At 48.3% G+C, this 19956-nt stretch overlaps 1 protein-coding gene across 3 annotated transcripts in view; it reads right to left on the reverse strand.

Moving 5' to 3' along the window:
• The window catches only part of SFMBT2 (Scm like with four mbt domains 2), a 202655-nt gene that overhangs the window by 153064 nt on the left and 29635 nt on the right, over positions 1 to 19956 (reverse strand). For all 3 annotated transcript variants that reach the window (XM_024106345.3, XM_065552962.1, XM_024106344.3), the window contains exons 2-3: positions 19025 to 19182; positions 681 to 775 (exon numbers count right to left, since the gene is read on the reverse strand). In XM_024106345.3, coding sequence (XP_023962113.2) covers positions 681 to 775; positions 19025 to 19130 — 201 coding nt within the window. In that variant the 5' untranslated portion in view covers positions 19131 to 19182. The remainder of the gene's footprint in view (positions 1 to 680; positions 776 to 19024; positions 19183 to 19956) is intronic.

The following is a 19956-nucleotide window of genomic DNA, read 5'->3' on the forward strand; positions in this document are numbered from 1 at the left end:
CGAACCAACTTCACATGAGGGAAGGTACCATATTCTCAGGCCTATGACGGTGGTACGGCTTCAGGTGCCCCAAGAGGCCATTTCTGCTACCAGAGAGTTTCTCGGAGATGTAGGCTGATAGCTTGTCACTGCAAGAGACACCGTTTTCTGGAGCTGAGAGGAGGCATTCCACGGTAACCAGGCTATTTAACATTGACAGGCTTCTCAGAAGAGGCCTGTCTGAAGGAGGGCTTTGAAGGAACAATGTGCATGCAATTTCTGTGTGGTGGGGTAATATGGAAGAAATTAAAGGGATCAAAGAGGCGGGAGAAGCAAAGGATGCAGGATGCGGATTGGGAGGGAATGAGAGCTGAATGTAGGCAAGAGGAAAGCAGTACAGGGCCTTGAGAAGGGGTAAGGATGAGAAGCTTGAATCCAAAGTAGAGTGAGAAGCCAGTGGACCCAAAGAAAGGAATGAGAACAGGTGTTCAACAGGAGAAGGAAGAGGATTTCAGAAGGAGAGGGAAAGGATTCCAGCATTTTGGATTGGGAGGAAGAAATTTGAGACAGAGAGAAGAGTTTGGTGATGTTTCCTCAAGAGCCATTAGCCATGCCTTTAAATTTTCCAGGATGACCCTCTCTAATCAGAATGAAAAGAGGAAGGGCACAGAACTTTCTCAAGGCCCAAGTGAAGTACGTACGTGTCTGAACGAGGTGTGAGGAGCAGCGCTTGCTCCCGTTTCTTCCAAGTATTCATCCCAGTTGAAGTCGGTCTCCTCGATGCTAGAACCTTCATCTGTTTGGGGGGGAAAAGCAACATAAAATTAGAACATGGTTAATGCAGGCAATAAACTACACAATGGTATCAGCCAAAAGTGGGAAATTGGCAGGCAGTAAAACCTCCACACAAGATTTAAAAAACCCACCGTTTTAATAGTTATGCATATTTGGATTCCATGGGTTTTACCGCATTTCCAAGATATTCTTTGGTATGCTGGTTTTAGCAGTTACACCTTCAGAGACTCTGCCTTTGTGGGCCAGTTGGGTGAGCGAACAGAAACCACTGTACCCGGCAGTGCAAGAGAGTCCACACTATTTCACAACTCTTTTTGTAATGTTCTCATTAAACTTTCACGTCTCCTCCATCAGTCATCGTGAGTGTACGTTGTGCGGTACAGTGGATAAACATGCCAAACAAATAATAAAGTCTATGGCCCAATGCATTTCTGATCTAAGGGCCATAAGCCAGATCCTCAGCTGCCGTAAGTTACAGTACTGTCATTGAAGCCAATACAGGGATAGAGATTTACGCCACCTTAGCATCTGCCCCCCCTACTGGGTGCACTATTGCAAAGAGGTTAGTATCCATGTGCAACGCTGCCTTTTGCTGGATGGAATCAGAACTACTCAACTGCATATCATAGGCCCCATAATGCTAACGCTTTTATTTAATTAGTCAGAAGCTGAGCTTTGAAAGCAGAAGCCCTGTGTGGCTGTGAAGAGCCAGATGATGGCACTCAGGTGCCATCTCCCAGTTTCCCATTACAGCTACTTATAATTTTTTGTTTTTCTATAACACCTTTCATGGGAAGACCTGAAAACACTGTACAAACAATTAACTGATCCTCACAACATCCCGTGAGAGATGTAATGCTACCCCCATGTTATGGATGGGGAAACTGAGGCACAGATCATTTTCGTATCTAGCCTGAGATCACACAGGAAATCAGCTGCAGATTTAAGAACAGAATCTAGATCTTCTGACTCTCAGGCCTCTGGATTAACCCTTATATACTCCATCCCACAGCTAAAGATCCATAATTATTCACAGGTTTTGCTACCTATCTGTACAGCCCCTAGCACAATGGGACTAAGGTCTCAAAGTGCTGCTGAAATACAAATAATACAAATTACAAACAAATCTTCTTGCACTTACAGAAAATCAGCCAAATCTGATTGCTTTTATTTTACTTTAAAATAATGTTTCCAGGCAATCTTGGAAGAACGGTTTCAACCCAGAGCGAATATTTACAGTCTAATAGTGAGGCGTTGCAATAAGCATTTATCAGGCAAACTCTGAGAGACCCTTTTCCTTCCAAAGCATTCATCAGCATGGCCATGATGTAATTAAAGTGCCCCATGACAAACTGAATGAAGAAACCTCCCCAGACAGACAGTTTTATGAAGAAAACGGCAAGGTTAATTTATTGCAATTATTGCTACGGGTCTCCCATTTTCAAGATCTGAAAGTTAGATCATGTAAGAGGAATGTCTCATTATTAAAAAGAAAAGGAATAGGTTACATTTGCTGCCGATGTAGCCAGACACACATCTGAGGAAAAAAACAGATGACAGCAGAGTTGGGTTTTCTAAACGTAACCAGCATGGGAAAGGGGTTCAGAGATCAAATCACAGCCCTATTTACTGTTAAATACACTAGAACTTCTTTTGAACACTGGGTTATGAAGACAATGAGTCCTGGGACCAGTTTTGTTCAACATCTTCATTAATGATCTGGATGATCGGATGGATTGCACCCTCAGCACGTTCGCAGATGACACTAAGCTGGAGGGAGAGGTAGATGCGCTGGAGGGTAGGGAGGGGGTCCAGAGTGACCTAGATAAATTGGAGGATTGGGCCAAAAGAAATCTGAGGTTCAACAAGGACAGGTGCAGAGTCCTACACTTAGGATGGAATAATCCCATGCACTGCTACAGGCTGGGGACCGACTGGCTAAGTGGCAGTTCTGCAGAAAAGGACCTGGGGATTACAGTGAACGAGAAGCTGGATATGAGTCAGCAGTGTGCTCTTATTGCTAAGGCTAATGGCATATTGGGCTACATTAGTAGGAGCACTGCCAGCAGATCGAGGGAAGGGATTATTCCGCTCTATTCGGCACTGGTGAGGCCACATCTGGAGTATTGCATCCAGCTGGGCCTCCCCACTACAGAAGGGATATGGGCAAATTGGAGAGAGTCCAGCGGAGGGCAACGAAAATTATTAGAGGGCTGGAGCACATGACTTACGAGGAGAGGCTGAGGGAACTGGGCTTATTTAGTCTGCAGAAAAGAAGAGTGAGGTGGGATTTGATAGCAGCCTTCAACTACCTGAAGGGGGGTTCCAAAGAGGATGGAGCTCAGCTGTTTTCAGTGGTGGCAGATGACAGAACAAGGAGCAGTGGTCTCAAGTTGCAGTGGGGGAGGTCTCGGGTGGATATTAGGAAAAACTATTTACTAGGAAAGTGGTGAAGCACTGGAATGCGTTACCCAGGGAGGTGGTGGAATCTCCATCCTTAGAGGTCTTTAAGGCCCGGCTTGACAGAACCCTGGCTGGGATGATTTAGTTGGGGTTGGTCCTGCTTTAAGCAGGGGGTTGGACTAGATGACCTTCTGGGGTCTCCTTCAACTCTAATCTTCTATGATTCTATAATTCTCCCTCACCTGCACTGCTTCAACCTGGTGTAACTACATAGGTGTAAATCAGGAATAACTCAGTTGAGGAGATTTCGGAAAACAGGTGGCTCTTCAGTCTAGCAGGAAAAGGCATGACAAGATCCAATGGCCGGAAGCTGAAGCTAGACAAATTCAGAAGAGAAAGTAAGGTGCAGACTTTTTTTCAACAGTGGAGGGTAATGAACCATTGGACTAACTTATCTAAGAAGATGGGGAATCTCCAGCACTCAAGACCGGATGTCTCTCTAAAAGAGATGCTATAGCCCAAACAAAAGGGATGGGCTTGAGGCAGACGCTACTGGGTGAGGTTCCATCACCTGTGTTATGCAGGAGGTCAGGATGGATGATGATAGTGGTCTCTTCTAGCCTTAAAATCTAATGACTCTATGGTCATGTCTACACAAAACACTTACTGGGCAGCAAGCTGGGATATAAATCTACAATGCTCAAGGTCACATGTGTCAGTGACAGAGCCAGGAATTTAACCCAGATCTCCCATACCCTAAGCGTCACTAGACTGAGCTATGAAATCAAGCTCTCTTTGCATTCAGTAGTAAGATGGGTGCAGTTCAGTGACACACCTAAAAAGTACCTGTTTTAAAAATCAAAATGAAAAGTGCAAGGTTGAGCCAGATAGGGTGCTTGGAGGGCCAGGCAGCCTAGCAGTTATTGCACCAGACCTCCGGCTGCCATCAGGGTGGTAGAGGTGCCTGGTTCCTGACCCTAAGCCAGAAATCTTCTGGCCTCCACCCGCATTTGGGTGACAGCCCTTAAGGGGTTGTGGTAGGGAGGCACTCCTTCTCTACCAGGTCCCAGCCCAGGGCCCTGTGGGAAGCAACATTGGCAAGGTCCTCCCTGCAGAGAGTCTAAGTCTGGTGTCCTGGACCACTTCCTATCTATAGATCCCTTCAGTTTGGGGCACGACCCCTATAGTCCAAACAGTCAGTTACTTACAAAAAAATAAAATAAAAAAGCCCAAAGGACCAGGGTGCTGCTGGAGCTGCTGGTTCTCAAGGGGGTGGTGGCTGGAGAAGGCTCTGCCTGTGGGCCTGCCCTGTCCCGTGGTCCCCATCTCAGGCTCAACCTTCTGACTGGCTTCCCAGAGAAGGATTCCTCTCTCCTGCAGCCTGCCCAGCACCTGTGCCTGGGCTCCTGGAGCAGGCTCAGCAGGACTAGCGGGTGAGGACTAACAGGGCTCAGTACTGCCTTTGAACACCTTTGGCTCCACATTAGGTTTGTATACCCCACCACATTGAGATGGAGCGCCTCCAGGAGCGGAGCACCCGTCCTGCTGCAGAGACTTCCGGCCTTTACTCTCCGTTGTTCCATTTCATCCTGACCCAGCAGAAGGCTGATTTCTCTACAGGCTTTATCGGGAAATTACTTTTACTGTGTCTGTAAAACTAACATCAGGGAACCCGTTTATCATGGGCCCAGTGTCTTGTTTTGCTCAGTTTCATTACAGAGAAATGGACGGGACTGAAAATTCCCCCAAACCTCCTGTGTTGTTTCGGTTTCTTTCCTGAAGTTCTGCAATAGCGTCGGCTGTGACCACAGTCGGGTTGCCTAGGGGTTAGGCCAGGGACAGAGAGTCAGGACATTCTATTCCCAACTCTATCACTGATTTACTGTGTGCCCATGGGCAAGTCACGTAACCTTTTTCCGTGGCTGGGTTTCCAAATCGATTTTTGCTGATCTCTGTAAAATGCTTCAAATCCCTCAGATTGAAAGGAGCTATATCAATGAAAAGTATTTAATAATATTATAATTATTATTCTAAAGAGCGGTTTATTCTAAATTATTATTATTCTAAAGAGTGGTTTTCACAAAGCCATACCATTTACCAGTACTCAAATCAACATTCCAAGGGTAAAAACCTAGCTCCTGAAGTCACTGGCAAAACACCCATTCATTCCAAGGGGCGGGGCGGGGCGGGGCGTCAAGATTTCACCCCAGGTGTTCACTGGCTGATGGCTAATTTTATGATGTGCTTACATTGGTGGATTTCAATTATCGATCTTTTTGCTTTATGCTCTTTTTTGGTGAAACAGTCACACCTATCTAACCTACGATGCATTTCATGTTCCTGTGGGCCTGGGTATGCAAACAAAATAAATAATAATGAACGACTACCATCTCAATGGTTTTAAAGTGCTCTGGGATCGTCAATTGATAGATGCCATAGAAATTAAAGGTACTTCAATAAAACTGCAGCCATCTAGGACTTCACTGTTAACACTATAGATAGGGTTACCATATTTTGTGCCTCCAAATGGAAGACACTCCACGGGGCCCCGGCCCCGGCCCCAGCCCCGCCCATGCCCCCGCCCAACTCTGCCCCCTCCCCAAAGTCTCCGCCCCCTCCCCTGCTTCCCGCGAACATTTAATTCGCGGGAAGCCTGAAGCAGGTAAGGGGGGGTGTGGGGGGAGGAGGTGCTGCCCAGGCTGGCCCCTCCGGCGGCTCCAGCCTGGGTCGGCTCGGGCCCTGGGGTGCCGGCCCCGGCCGATCACCCCCGGCCCGCCCAGCACTACCGGCCCCCGGCGGCCCGGCCCCGCGACCCCCCGGCTTCCGGCCCCGCAGCCCAGCGCACCCCCCGGTTTCCGGCCCCGCAGCCCAGCGCACCCCCCGGTGGCCCGGCCCCGCGGCCCAGCGCACCCCCCGGCCCCGTGGCCCAGCGCACCCCCCGGCCCCGCGGCCCAGCGCACCCCCCGGCCCCGCGGCCCCGCGACCCCGGACCGGCCCCCCGGCCCCGCGACCCCGGACCGGCCCCCCGGCTCCCGGCCCCGCGGCCCAGCGCACCCCCCGGCGGGCCGGCCCCGCGGGCCCGGCCCGGCGCCCGGCCCGGCACTGCGCCCCTGGACCCCGGCCCGGCACCGCGCGCCCGGCCCGGCTCTCGGCCCGGCACCATGCCCCCGGCCCCGCGGCCCCGCGGCCCCGGCCCGGCCCCGCACCGGCCCCGGCCAAAGAGGCCCCGGCCGAGCCCTCCCTCCCTCCCGATTTTCCTGGACATGCCCGGCTTTTGGGGATTTCCCCCCGGACGGGGATTTGAGCCCCCAAAAGCCAGACATGTCCGGGAAAATCCGGACGTATGGTAACCCTACTATAGACCACGTGACTACGGGAAAAACCTCAGTGAAAAAAGAACCTGGATCTTTCATTCGGAAAGCCCAAATTCCCTACCAACTTATCTGTAGGATAATTCCCTTTAACTCTTAGCTGTATAGAGTCTTAAGGCACACAGCTAAGCAGTTCTGATTCTATCCTGTATCTATTCCTATGTTCTAGCTAGTTATGTTACTTTATCAATGAAAGAACATAAGAACGGCCATACTGGGTCAGACCAAAGGTCCATCTAGCCCAGTATCCTGTCTTCCGACAGTGGCCAATGCCAGATGCCCCAAAGGGAACGAACAGAACAGGCAACCACTAAGTGATCCATCCCCTGCCACCCACTCCCAGCCTCTGGCAAACTGAGGTTAGGGATACCACCCGTGCCCATCTTGGTTAATAGCCATTGATGGACCTGTCCTCCATTCGGGGCCGTCCCTAGACATTGTGGTGCCCTACACAGCCCCAGGCCTATGCCGGGGAGGGGGAGGCTGTGCCAAAGGTCTGTGGGGGGCAGGAGCAGGCTTGGGAGACAGGGGAGAACTGCCCCCCCAGCACGAGCCGGCAGCGTGGCTGGGAGTCGGCAGAACGGAGCAGGTTGGGGCCGGGTTGCTATACTTCCCGCCACCCAGTGAGTGCAGGGCGCGCCCGATCCCTGCTACAGTCCCTCAGGATGTAGTTCAGGCGAAGGGATGGAGTGGGGGTGGGGCTAGGGTGGAGCAGGGGTGGGGGCTCTACGGTAGGGGTGGAGTGGGCGCAGGGCAGGAGCGGGAGCAGCTTTTCTGGCTGCCTCAGCTGGCCGGGGGATCGGGCTGGCCACTGGAGCAGCATACAGCTGCATAGGGCACCAGGAAATTTTGTAGTTTGCGTATAGGTAAGGATGGCCCTGCCTCCATGAATTTATCTAGTTCTTTTTTTAAAAAACACTGTTATAGTCTTGGCCTTCACAACATCCTCTGGCAAAGAGTTCCACAGGCTGACTGTGTGACCTGTGAAGAAATACTTCCTTTTGTTTGTTTTAAAACTGCTGCCTATTAATTTCATTTGGTGACCCCTAGTTCTTGTGTTATGAGAAGGAGTAAATAACACGTCCTTATTTACTTTCTCCACACCATCATGATTTTATAGACCTCAAGCATATCCCCCTTTAGTTGTCTCGTTTCTAAGCTGAAAAGAGACAGTCTTATTAATCTCTCCTTATATGGAAGCTGCACCATACCCCTAATCATTTTTGCTGCCCTTTTCTGAACCTTTTCCAATTCTAATATATCTTTTTTGAGATGGGGCGACCACATCTGCACTCAGTTTTCCAGAGGTGGGCATAACATGGGTTTGTATAGAGGCAATATGTTATTTTCGGTTTTATTATCTATCCCTTTCTTAATGATTCCCAACATCCTGTTTGCTTTTTTGACTGCTGCTGCACATTGAATGGATATTTTCGGAGAACTATCCACAATGACTCCAAGATCTCTTTCTTGAGTGGTAACAGCTAATTTAGACCCCATCATTTTATATGTAGAGTTGGGATTATGTTTTCCAATGTGCATTCCTTTGCATTTATCACCACTGAATTTCATCTGCCATTTTTTTGCCGAGTTTTGTGAGATCCCTTTGTAACTCTTCGCAGTCTGCTTTGGACTTAAAAGATCGGTCTTGGATTCCAATCTGGAAATAGAAAACTGAGGGAAGGATGTGCCAGCATTTAGGGCACTAGTCTAGGACTTGAGAGGCCTTGCTTCAAGCCCCTGCTCTGTTACAGGCTTCTTGTGTGAGCTTGGGTAAGTCACTTAGCCTCAGTTCCACATCTGTAAAATCGGGATAATAGTACGTCACAAGGGTGTCATGAGGACAGCTACATTAAAGGTAGTGCGGCATTCAGATCCTGTGGTGATCGGAGCCGCGTAAGTACCTTAGTTAGACAGATAACCCAGTTCCTCATCTATAAAATGATCAGAATTTAAGTTTATGTGATGATTGGTGTAATAGCCAGTGAGCACTCAGAAGCCAGATTGACTGGTGAGAAGAGACAGCACTTTGATTATCTCCATAAGCATTCAGCTGAAACGGACTGTTCAGGTTTCTGGAAATCACTAGTTCATGCTCAGAGAATGTAATACACATTACATGAAGGGGAGGTACTATGCTAATCTGCTACCTGTCCTTCGAAGAGCGGGGAAGGGAAGGTGATGTTTCTATTCATTGCATGGGTTTTCTGCGTGCATACTTAAGAACAATGGTTCTATACCAGGACTCCTTGCTACATCCCTCCCCTCGACTCTGATCCCATCTAGACAGGATCTTCCCCACCCCACCATCACCACGACCACCACCTCTCCGTTAACAATATGGGAAGGGCAGCATGATCATGAGCCCATGACATCAGCTCATGTCACCAAGCTTGAAAAGAGATGCTTAGCAATTCAATAAAATTCACTGATTAGCTAGGACCATAGATGTGAACAATAACAACGTGGCCCGTGGTTGCTCACGACCTCAAAGTTATCATCCCTACCCGGCCCAGCAGGTTGCTTGGAACTTCACGACAGCAACAAGCAGAGAAAAAATACTTCTGTGGAGTCCAAGAGCTGCTCCAGATTGCAGTAAGCATTAGGTATATTCCCCTACCCAGTGTTCACCGCCTTGACTCTTCTCTACATCCCTCTCCTCTATCCCCCAGTCCCGTCTAGCCAGGATCTTTCTGGCCCTGCTACCCCGCAATCACCACCAACACCTGTGCTATGCTCAAATACATTTCTGCCTCCTATAACCCCCAGTAACGTGCACTTAACAAGCGGTGCTGCCTTCCCCCTTGCTTGTGGTTCTGAGAAAGCCTTTTAGCTTAAACAGGGGAAAAACTGAATTCCTCTCCCTGGAGCCCTCCTCAATATGAGCATGTGGGATTTCTCACAGGCTAAGGAAGGGAACAGAGTGGGAGCCGCTTGTTAAACGCTTGGCAGCTCATCATTGAAAGTGGTTTCTCAGATGTCTGCACCAGTGTTTCCTCAAACTGTGAGGCCTGTTTCTCCCTAAGGGAGACTGAGGCAAGGACAAGGAAAGTGAGCAAAACAACAAGACTGTTTTTCCTTTCCTGACTGGAGTGTTGTCACAACGGACTCCACGAAAACCAGGGCCAGCGACTGCATGAGGAATGGAAATACTTACTGCTTTCGACACGGGAAAGGATCCAGCGGGGAAGAATCATAGAAATGTAGGGCCGGAAGGGATCTCATCTACTCCATCCTCCCTCACGGAGGCTGCACAAATGAACCTACACCATCCTTGATAAGTCTTTGTCCAACCTGTTCTTCAAACCTCCAATGATGGGGTGCTACAGCAACTCTTGGTGATCTATTCTAGTGCTTAACTACCTGCAGATTAAACCCATTATTTCTTGTCCTACCTTCAGCCAAACATGGAGAATAATGGAGCACCCCTTCCCCCCACTTTATAACAGCCCTTAGCCTATTTGAAGACTTATCAGGTCCACCCTCATTCTTCTTTTCTCAAGACTAGCATGCCCAGTTTTTTCAACCTTTCCTTACAGATCAGGTTTTCTAAATCTTTTGTCATTTTTATTGCTCTTCTCTGGACTCTCTCCAATTGGCCACATCTTTCTTAACATGTGATGTCCTTAACTGGACACAATAATCCATCTGAGACTTCACCAGTGCCAAGCAGAGTAGAATAATTACTTCCAGTGTCTTACATATGGACACTCCTATTTATACACCCCAGAATGTTAGCCTTTTTCACAACTGCATCATAGTCTTGGCTCATATTCAATTTGGTATCTACTGTAACCCCAAGATCCTTTTCTGCAGTACTACTCACTAGCCAGTCATTCCCCATTTTGAAGCCGTGTATTTGATTTTTCCTTCCTACGTGCAGTACTTTGCACTTGTCTTTACTGAATTTCATCTGGTTGATTTCAGACCAATTCTCCAATTTGTCAAGGATGAATTGAATTTTAATCCTGTCCACCAAAATGCCTGCAACCAGCGTGGTATCATCCACAAATTTTATAAACTCTTATCTTTTATCCAAATTATTAATGAAAAACATTCAATAGTATCAGACCCAGGACCGACCCCTGTGGGACTTCACTTGGTGGGTCCTCCCAGTTTGACAGCAAACCGTTGATAACTACTTATTGGCCTTTCAACCAGTTGTGCATCCATCTGATAGTAATTTCATCTAAACCACATTTCCCTAGTTTGCTTATGAAAATGTCATGGGGGACTGTGTCAAAAGCCTTACTGAAATCAAGATATATCAGATCTACAGCTTCTGCCCCATCCAGTATGCCAGTAACCCTGTCAAAGAAGAAAATTAGGTTGGCGTGGCATGATTTGTTCTTGACAAATCCATGTTGACTATTTCTTATCACCCAATTATGCTCTTCGTGCTTACAAATTGATTGTTTGATCATTTGCTCCATTATCTTTTCAGGAATTGAGGTTAGGCTGACTGGTCCATAATTCCCTGGGTCCTCCTTTCCACCCCCCTCCCTCCACCTGTTGAAAATGGGTATTAAGTTTGCCCTTGATGAGTCCTCTGGAACCTCACCCATCCCCCATGAGTTCTCAGAGATAATCACTAAAATTCAGAGATTGCTTCTGCTAGTTCCCTAAGTCCCTCGGGTAAATTTTGTCCGACTCGGTCAACCTGAATACATCTAACTTATCTAAATATTCTTTAACCTGTTCTTTCTAGCTTACACTCCTTCCCCCTTGTTGTTTTCATTAATTGTGTTACACATCTGGTCACAATCAACCTTTTTAGTGAACACGGTAGCAAAACAGGCATTAAACACTTCCGTTTTCTTGGTGTCTTCCATTATTAGCTCATCTTCCCTGCTAAGTAGTGAACCTACACTTTCATGCCTCTTTCTCTTGCTCGTAATGTATTTGTAGAACCTCTTCTTACTGCCTTATGCCCCTTGCTAGGTGTATCTCATTTTGTGCCTTAGCCTTTCCTATTTTGTCCCTACATGCACGTGCTATTCTTTTATACTCATCTTTAACAATTTGTCCACGTTTCTACTTTTTGTAGGGCTCCTTTTTGATTTTCAGGTCATTAAAGAGCTCCTGATGGAGCCATATTGGTCTCCATTTCTCCCAGTAGTCCTCCTTCACAAAATAGCATCCGATGGTAAAGAAAGCCAAAGCCCTCCTGTTGACACCATCTGTGCAACCACACATTCTTCTCCAAGATGTATCCGTCCCTGCCTGGACTCTTACCTTCAGCTGGCACAATGGACAAGAACACATCCTGCAACCCCAACTCTTTAACCCTTGCTCCCAGAACTCACTGCTGATCCGCTTAGGGCCATACCTGGCAGTATCATTAGATGAGCAGCGTGGGGTAGTGGTCAGAGGGTCAGATGAGCCTCAGCAAGCTTTCCATGATGAATCGGATGCAGGCTCCAGGAAAGCAGCATGCCTCCTACAAGGTCAGGTCAGGTGGGCAGATAGATGCCTCCATCCCCGTCAGAAGTGAGTCCCCGACCACCACCACCCTACAACTTCTCCCCTTGGGTGCACTGGCCGTGAGTCTCCCAGCCTTGGGGGAAGGTGGCTCCTCTTCCCCAACCATTGGGATTTTCTCTTTTCTCCTGTTGCCAGCAGCACATACTGGGTCTTCACCTCAATGGACAGGGGACCTGGGAACATCCTGCTCACATAGGCTTCCCAAATCCAGCATTTCCCTGCACTTCTCATTCCGTGAATCCTTCCACCTGGGGATGCTGCTACATTCCCCTAACTCCCTACCCTAGGCATCGGGGGAGATCAAAGCTAAATGTGGATCCTTAGAAGATACAGGCACTGTCCCCAGGCACCCCCCCCACTCCCTGTGCCTACACTGCCCACAAGGGACTGATCTTTTCCTTCCTGCTTTCCCTGCATCTCCTCCTCCAACAGCCACATGGCTTTTCATTGACTCATGGTTCTACTAAGCCAGGACCCTTGAAGGCTTTAATCTGCCCATGTCCATTCCTTAGAGGAGGAACACAAGAGCAATGTTCGGGGAAAACCTTGTCTACTACTATCATCTAGAAAGTTAATCGGCTTGTCCTATATCGCAGGAGTGTTTCACATGAGGTGCAGCATCACTGTTCCTGTCCCACGGCTTTAAATAACGGTCACTATCACATGGAGACAGGCCCAATTCTCCTCTCACTCTGCTTTGGTAAATTACAACCAACGTTCTGGAGCTCCTGCAATTACACCAGTGTCTCCTCACTTACACCACTTTACAGCCAGGGCCCTCATGAAGCTGTGGTAACCTACTACCCCTGCTGTGAATGACTGGAGAATTCCGGCTTCAAGGCACTGCGCTACCCAGTGGAAAAGGTTTTCTCCTAAGATTTCTCACCATGGCTATTGTGAGTATCGTGGTACTCTAGTGGTACCAATGGTTGCGGGGCATGTGTATTATTAGTTTATTATTTGTATTGTGTTCATGCCCAGAAGCCCCAGTTATGGATCATTGCTTCAAAAAGAGGATTCCTGCCCCAAAGAGCTTATAATCTAAGTAATTGTGTGGACCAGCTGCCACCATGGTGTGATCTAACCCTGTTCCAAGCAGGTCTAGAGAACATAATGTTCAAAACATGAGGGGTTGCAGGTGCCTTGCCTAGGCTGGCACTGCTGCGGCTGTTACCGCCGCCGCCGCCACCACCGCCAGAGTGGAGCTGACCAATGGTGGCAGAAACTTTAGAAACAAAAAACACCAAAAGGGCCTAATCTTCATTCACATTTCTCTGGCAGTGCAAAGGGGCCTCCAAGCAGGTGTTAAATGAGCAGCTGCCAGGTGTAAAGGGACCTTTGTGTAAATGAGAATCAGGATCCATATGCAGACAAGGCCAAAGAGCTCAAGTTCCTAGAGTCCCCTGGGGACATCTGAAAAGGCATTGGCTCCCAAAGGTACAAGCGGACACACGATGTCAGGAAATTCAGCGTGTCTGCAGAAGACCTCCTGGTTGTGATTTGCTCTTCAACAGGTGACCAAAAGGAGGTGGAATTTAGGAAAAGATCCATGTGCGGTGTCCAGTCCTTCACACTCAAGTGCCTGTGACTGACTGCAGTGAGATGGGAGCCAACGTGTTGCTGGAACTCTCTGGTAGAACTGGGAGGAGCCTTGTGAGAAAGGAGGACTGAGTACAAGCAAGGTCCAACTATATACATACACACACACACACACACACACGAAATACTGGGAGAGAGGACGTGGTCTCTGGAGTAAGAAGTGTTCACAAGGAAATCATATTACTGTTTCTTTAAGGGCCCAGAGCCAAGAGCCTGCAGAGAGGGTGGGGGCAAGGTTTCCCTTCCCCACCCCAACCAATGGGGAATGAGCTGGGAGAAGGGGACCAGTATAAATGCTGCCTCCTACCACATAGCAGGGCAGATACCAGGAGACATCAGCGGGGAAAGGCTGGCCTGCTGCAGACCCTGAAGCCTGATGGCTAATTAGGAAAAGGGGCCCGCGAAGGGAGAAGCTGGCAAAAGCCTTGCAACTGGCTAACTCATAACCCAGTCCAAACAGGAGAACAGGGGAATCCTATTTAAAGAGACTATTTTGAAGGACAACCTCCAGCTCCAGGAAGGGAGCTGGGGGAGTCTCCTGAAACAGGACAAGAAGCTCAGAGGGCCCAGAAAAGGGCAGAAGATCCTTCAAGTGCTTAATTTTGTTTGTAGTTCTGAGCTCTGCTGAAGGGCCAGGGAGAAGCCCTGAGACCTGCTACTCCGGAGAGAGGAGTGTGATGTTTTGTTTTGTTTTCATTCACTCCCATGGTGACTTGGAAGGACTTTGTTGCCAGCCCAGGGGAAGCCAGGGGAAGGGACTTCAAAGTGGCCAGCTTGGGGTCGGACCATTTACAGCTAGACTTGGACACCCGAGAATTGGACTGAACTTTTAAGTGGCTGGGCCGGAGGGCTAGGCCGCAAAAGGCCCAGACAGAGATGGACAATAGGAAGAGATGACCAAGGGGAAGGTATGACAACCCCACACCTACCCACAAGGGGGCATGCCAGAGTGACCGCTACCATCACAAGGAGCCGTTCCCACTCTCAGTCTCCATCCCAGATCTGGCACAATTCACAGTGATAATAAATAAATAAATAAATAAAAATCATTCTCAACTGACTGCTGTTTGGGGTTCAGGTGTCCACAGAAGCTTCCTTCATAACTGGCAATCCCAGAAAAACTCCCTTCTCCCCCTGCAGAATGTGGATGGGGCACAAGGACCCAGGGCCGAACCAGGGACCTCCAGAGCTGAAAGGCTATGCCCCTACAGCTTGAGCTAAGACCCATATCCTCTGTGGAGTGGGCATAGGAAATGGGGAGACACATAACACATACTGAAGAGTGGCTTACATACCTCTTCTGAACAGAAGCATGTCCCAAACATTTGAGGCCCACAGCAGTTCACATCCCAAACAAGCTGCCACATACACAACCACCACCATCTTAGCCAAAACTGGAGATCACCAGAGCTATAAAGCTATGAGTTTAAGCTAAAGAGCCAGGCTGTCTACTAGATTCATATTCTCCAAGGACTGGGCATACTGCCTAATGGGTTATGCTTGTGCGGCTGCAACCTGTGTTCGGTGAATAAATAGAGAACTTCCGTCTGTAGGGCTGATGACCTGGTGCCTTTCATGATGAACCTTAAATTCACTTCCTTTTACAAGGCATCAGATGAGATTTTCTGGGTCAGGGACAAAGTGGCGGGAAGCAAAAAGCCTCCAAGGTGACAAATCTATTCAGTTCAGAGGTCACTGCCCATTTACATTGGCCTTGGATTCCTACCATGAAAACCGAGGTGAAATACGAGAGCCTAATATCAGCTTTCTAAAGAGCAAAATAAAATCCCTGTTGCCCATGGGATTAGAAGAATGGCTGGATGTTGTGGATGTGAATGTTGATGGTCAAGAGACAGAAACCTTGAGTGACTGAATTCCTATGGACAAGGGACAGCCTGAGAAGAGGCAAAGAGAGGATCAAATAAACCACTTGAGGAGAGCAACTGGTTGAATTTGAAACGCAAAGAAAAGCAGTTTGAAACTATTCAGTAGCTTCCAAAGAGCTCATGGGTCCAATTCTGCCAGTTCCCCAGTGCTTCCTGCAAGGTGCTGTGCCATGTTAGACGCTCCCAGCATCATGCCCTTAGAATCTTATTCTCCAGGGTGTTCTACACCCTCTACTAGGGGGGAGTGGAGGGGCACGGCCCTCGGCAGATTGGAGCCTTCAGGGATCTTATCTCTGATGCAAGCATTGTAGCAGAAGCCAGATGCTTTGGAGATATTCAAAGATGCGGAAGCTAGACGAGTTCAAAACCTAGCGAAATAACCCATCCACTGCAGCATCCCAGCTTAGAGAACCGTGAGGCTTTCACTTTTAAACAGAGGTTGGATGCATAAAGAAAAGACTTCCAAGGTTTTTCAGATGTGATTAAAAATATAAAGTTACGATTGGCAATTCTGTTTGAGTTCCTTTCAAATAGAATGCAGAGCTATCAATTCTTTTCTTCAAGAGGTTTATCAGGAAGGTGAACAACAGAACATTAACAGCATGGTCTGAAAGAAGAGATACAGTAAGTCCTGAAAAAGCATCGAAGGGGATTTTAAAAGCATTCACCACTGGCCTAACTCTGCTTTTCTTGAAGCCAATGGGATTTTAAACATTGACTTCAAAGGGAGCGATGGTTAAATGTCCATTGGCTTCCATGGGAGAAGAGTTAGGCCAACACTGAGCACTTCTGAAATTCCTCCTCTAATTCTTACTTACAGTATACAGGCTCAGGGGAATGGTCATTTCATTCACCAGGAGCGCAAGAGAGTGCAGAACCTTTAAACAACTGGGGCCAGAGTTGCAGAATTCTCGGCACCCAAACAGCCCACACTGAGAACACTCCAGGTTCTCAGTGCAAGCTACCGGGGCACTGAGCTCATTAGAAAATCTGACCCTCGATCTGACATTTATAACTCAGTTTCATTTTATCATCAGCAAGCCTCATGGAAATGTCCGATTGTTGAGAAAAGGATTTAGTGTTATCAGCCCCAGGATGAATAAGATAATGTAAGACACACATATCAATCTGATGAGCTGTACAATACTGGTTATTATTCATTGTGTGGATTGCAGAAGTCCTTACCATCAGCACCCCCAACTTCCCCTTAACAGAATCTGTCCATGCCTCCCCCTAACCCACCCACCCGTTACTGCACAGCCAAACCTTCCTCAGCAGCGGAGCTTGGGCTGAAGGCGGAGCTGGGGGCAGAACTGGGGATGGGGGAGGAGCTAGGGCTAGAGGCGGAGCTAGTGTGGGGGCAGAGAGGGAATGCGGGTAACACTGGGCTGGCAGAGCAGGGGGCGGAGTGGGGCTGATCTTGCCTGGAAGTGGAGCTGGGCTTGGAGGCAGAGTAGGACTGGGAGCGGAACAGGGCTGGAGGCAGAGCTGGGCTGGGGGCATGACGCTCCCTCCCTGCCCCTTCCTTGCGCTTCCCTCCCCTGCAACATTCCTCCATGCCCCCTACAGCTTGGGGACCACTGATATAAACACGTTGTTTTTGTTACACCCGGAGTAATAATTACATTACATTACAACCAGAGGCGTGACTGCAGCATGTGTAGACACACCTGAGCTAGCTTTTATCTAGCTAACTCAAGTTACAACAGCAACTAAGCCTCGGCAGCACCAGGCTGGGACCCAGAGTATTTACTTGACTGACTAAGCCCATGCTGCTGCTGCCCATCACTGCTTTTTTTAAATCAAAGCTAGCTTGGGGTATGTCTACACATGCTGCAGTCACCCCTCTGATTACAGTGTAGACATGTCCACAGTCCCTGCCCTGCAGCGCTTACAGCCTAAACAGGGTGGGAGAAAAGGATACAACATACAAGCAAAACACAGGGAACTGAGACGCTAATCGGTAGCAACTGGCCACGGTCACAGAGAAGAACCAGTGACCGAGCTGGCAACTGAACCCAGGAGTCCTGGGTCCCTGTCCAGAACCTTAATAGCAAGAGCATCATCACTCCTAAGGAAGAGCCTTCATCTTCCCAAGTTTGGAAAAATAAAGAGCTAGAAACCGTTGTACTAATAGTTCGGTGGCCGAGTATTAAATCGTTCCGGATGATTCACCCCTGTGCAGAGAGCCAGAACAAAGCCTACGTGCCACTTAAACCTTATTTGGAGTAGTCAAGTGGGACTGGAGTGCCGCACAGACTGCATGCTGGTGCTCTGCACACAGTGGAGTTTCACCCCGAACGAGGCGGGAGTCACAGATTCCCAGCTCACTTTGCAAAGCTTAATGAAAGATACTTCGAGAGAATTGAATCGAATCTGTAAGGCTAAGATTATGTCTCGGAGGTCGGGGAAGACATGGATTCTGTGACTTCCAGAGACCGCCATGACATTTTCTGCTTCGGCCCTGGGGCAGCAGGGCAGGAGCTGTAAGCCCCCACAGGCAGGGGCCCCCACAGCTCTCAGCCAACATGGGGGGACCTGGAGCTCTGAGCCACCACGGGTGTCGGGGGGACCCCTGCAGCCACAGGAGGACCCCAGAGCTCCAAGCCACTGCAGGCAGCAGGGGGGACCCCGAAACAATCAACCGCAGTGGCGGCAGGGGCTGGACGCCACCTCTTCCCTCCTATAGCAGGTCTCGGGCTCTCATCCCCGCATCAGACCCATTTTATCACACTTATTTTTAGTAAAAGTCATGGACAAGTCACGGGCTCCCACGAATTTTTGTTTATTGCCTATGACCTGTCCCTGACTTTTACTACAAATAACTGTGACAAAATGTTAACCTTATCTATAAGTCCTTGTGCCGCACTCATCATCAAAGTCTAGGAACACCTTCCAGTAGTGCATTAAACAATGCTGTCCTCGGGAGCCAAAAAAAAATCTTACCGCGTTATAGGTGAAACCGCGTTACATAGAACTTGCTTTGATCCGCCGGAGTGCACAGCCCCGCCCCCCCCGGAGCACTGCTTTACCGCGTTATATCTGAATTCGTGCTATATTGGGTTGCGTTATATCGGGGTAGAGGTGTACCTATCAGTCACACGTTTGTTCTCTCATCTTCTCCCCAGGGAGGGAAGCGCATGCAGTGGAGGTACACCCCTTAGCACCATTTGAGAAATGTACTGCACGCTCTGGTAGCTGGGATGTTTTTTGGGGGGGGGGGGGGGGGAATCTAAATAAAAACACACAGGACAAAAAAAATTTATAGAAAAAATTGATCAATCCAGCTGATTCAAATAAAGGAAAAACTTCCGAACATTTTTAAAATTTTGCTTTTCTTCCCCAAAAATTTACAAAAGGGTTGAAAAACAAAGGAAACGTTGTCAAAAGTTTTGCCAATTTTCCTCCAAATGTTGTGGGAGTTTGAAAAATTTCATCTTGCACAAGAAAATCTGTTTTATTTACTTAAACATAAAAGTGAAACGGACATGGAAAACAAGAGCTCACCTGAATCAAACTGTTCTCTGTTCCCATTGGCTGGACTCTGACCCTTCTCCTGGGATAGATGTTGAGTCTCTTGCGTGGCGGAAATCAAAGACATCCTAGTTTCCATTGCTCACAATAAGATTTCTTCCTTTCCTAATTCATCATGTAACAAAAATGTCCTGCAGGAGAGTAAAAGAGACTAAATGAGCAGCCTATTTTGACCAAGTAAACACACTTCCCTGCAAGTCACCCTGCATTTTGATTGCTGTAATTAATCTATGTACTTCTGTGGCTTTTATCATTACAATATCTGAGCACCAATGAAGTTATCCTTTGAGATGGGGATGATAATACTTCTCCATTTACAGATGAGTAACAGATTAGGGTCCAATCCAAAATCCACTGAAATCAATGGGATTCTTTCATTGATTTCAATGGGCTTTTCATCAGTCTATTGGTGACTTGTTCAAGGTTATATAGAGAGTCTATGGCTGAGCTAGGAATTTGGTTCAGTCCAGTGCCTTAGCCATAAAACCCATCGTTCCTCTGCTACATCTCTAATCTGTTCCTGAAGTTCTTCTGTATACTTGATCTTAACAGGGCCACGTGCTGAAAAGCAGCATGGTCTAGTACTGAGAGTAACAGGCTATAAATCTGGAAACCTGGCTTCTTTTAAACCAAAGTGCCACTGTGATGCTGAGCCATGGCTCTGTCTCCGCACAATGCACCATGCAGTGCAGCTCAACCAACCAGCTGATCTAAACCAGTGGTAAATCACTACAGCCCTGGAGCAAGGAGAATGCAGGGAAGGATTCTGTGACACGGGGGGTTTCTCTGAGTCACCAGGCCTACCAGGGATGATGCATCTTACATATCACCCTCTGCACAGGGCTGTGCCTTAGGGTATGTCTACACTACCCGCCAGATCGGCGGGTAGTGATCGATCGATCAGG

Source organism: Chrysemys picta, chromosome 1 (assembly GCF_011386835.1).
Source record: "Chrysemys picta bellii isolate R12L10 chromosome 1, ASM1138683v2, whole genome shotgun sequence".
Classification (NCBI taxonomy): domain Eukaryota; kingdom Metazoa; phylum Chordata; order Testudines; family Emydidae; genus Chrysemys; species Chrysemys picta.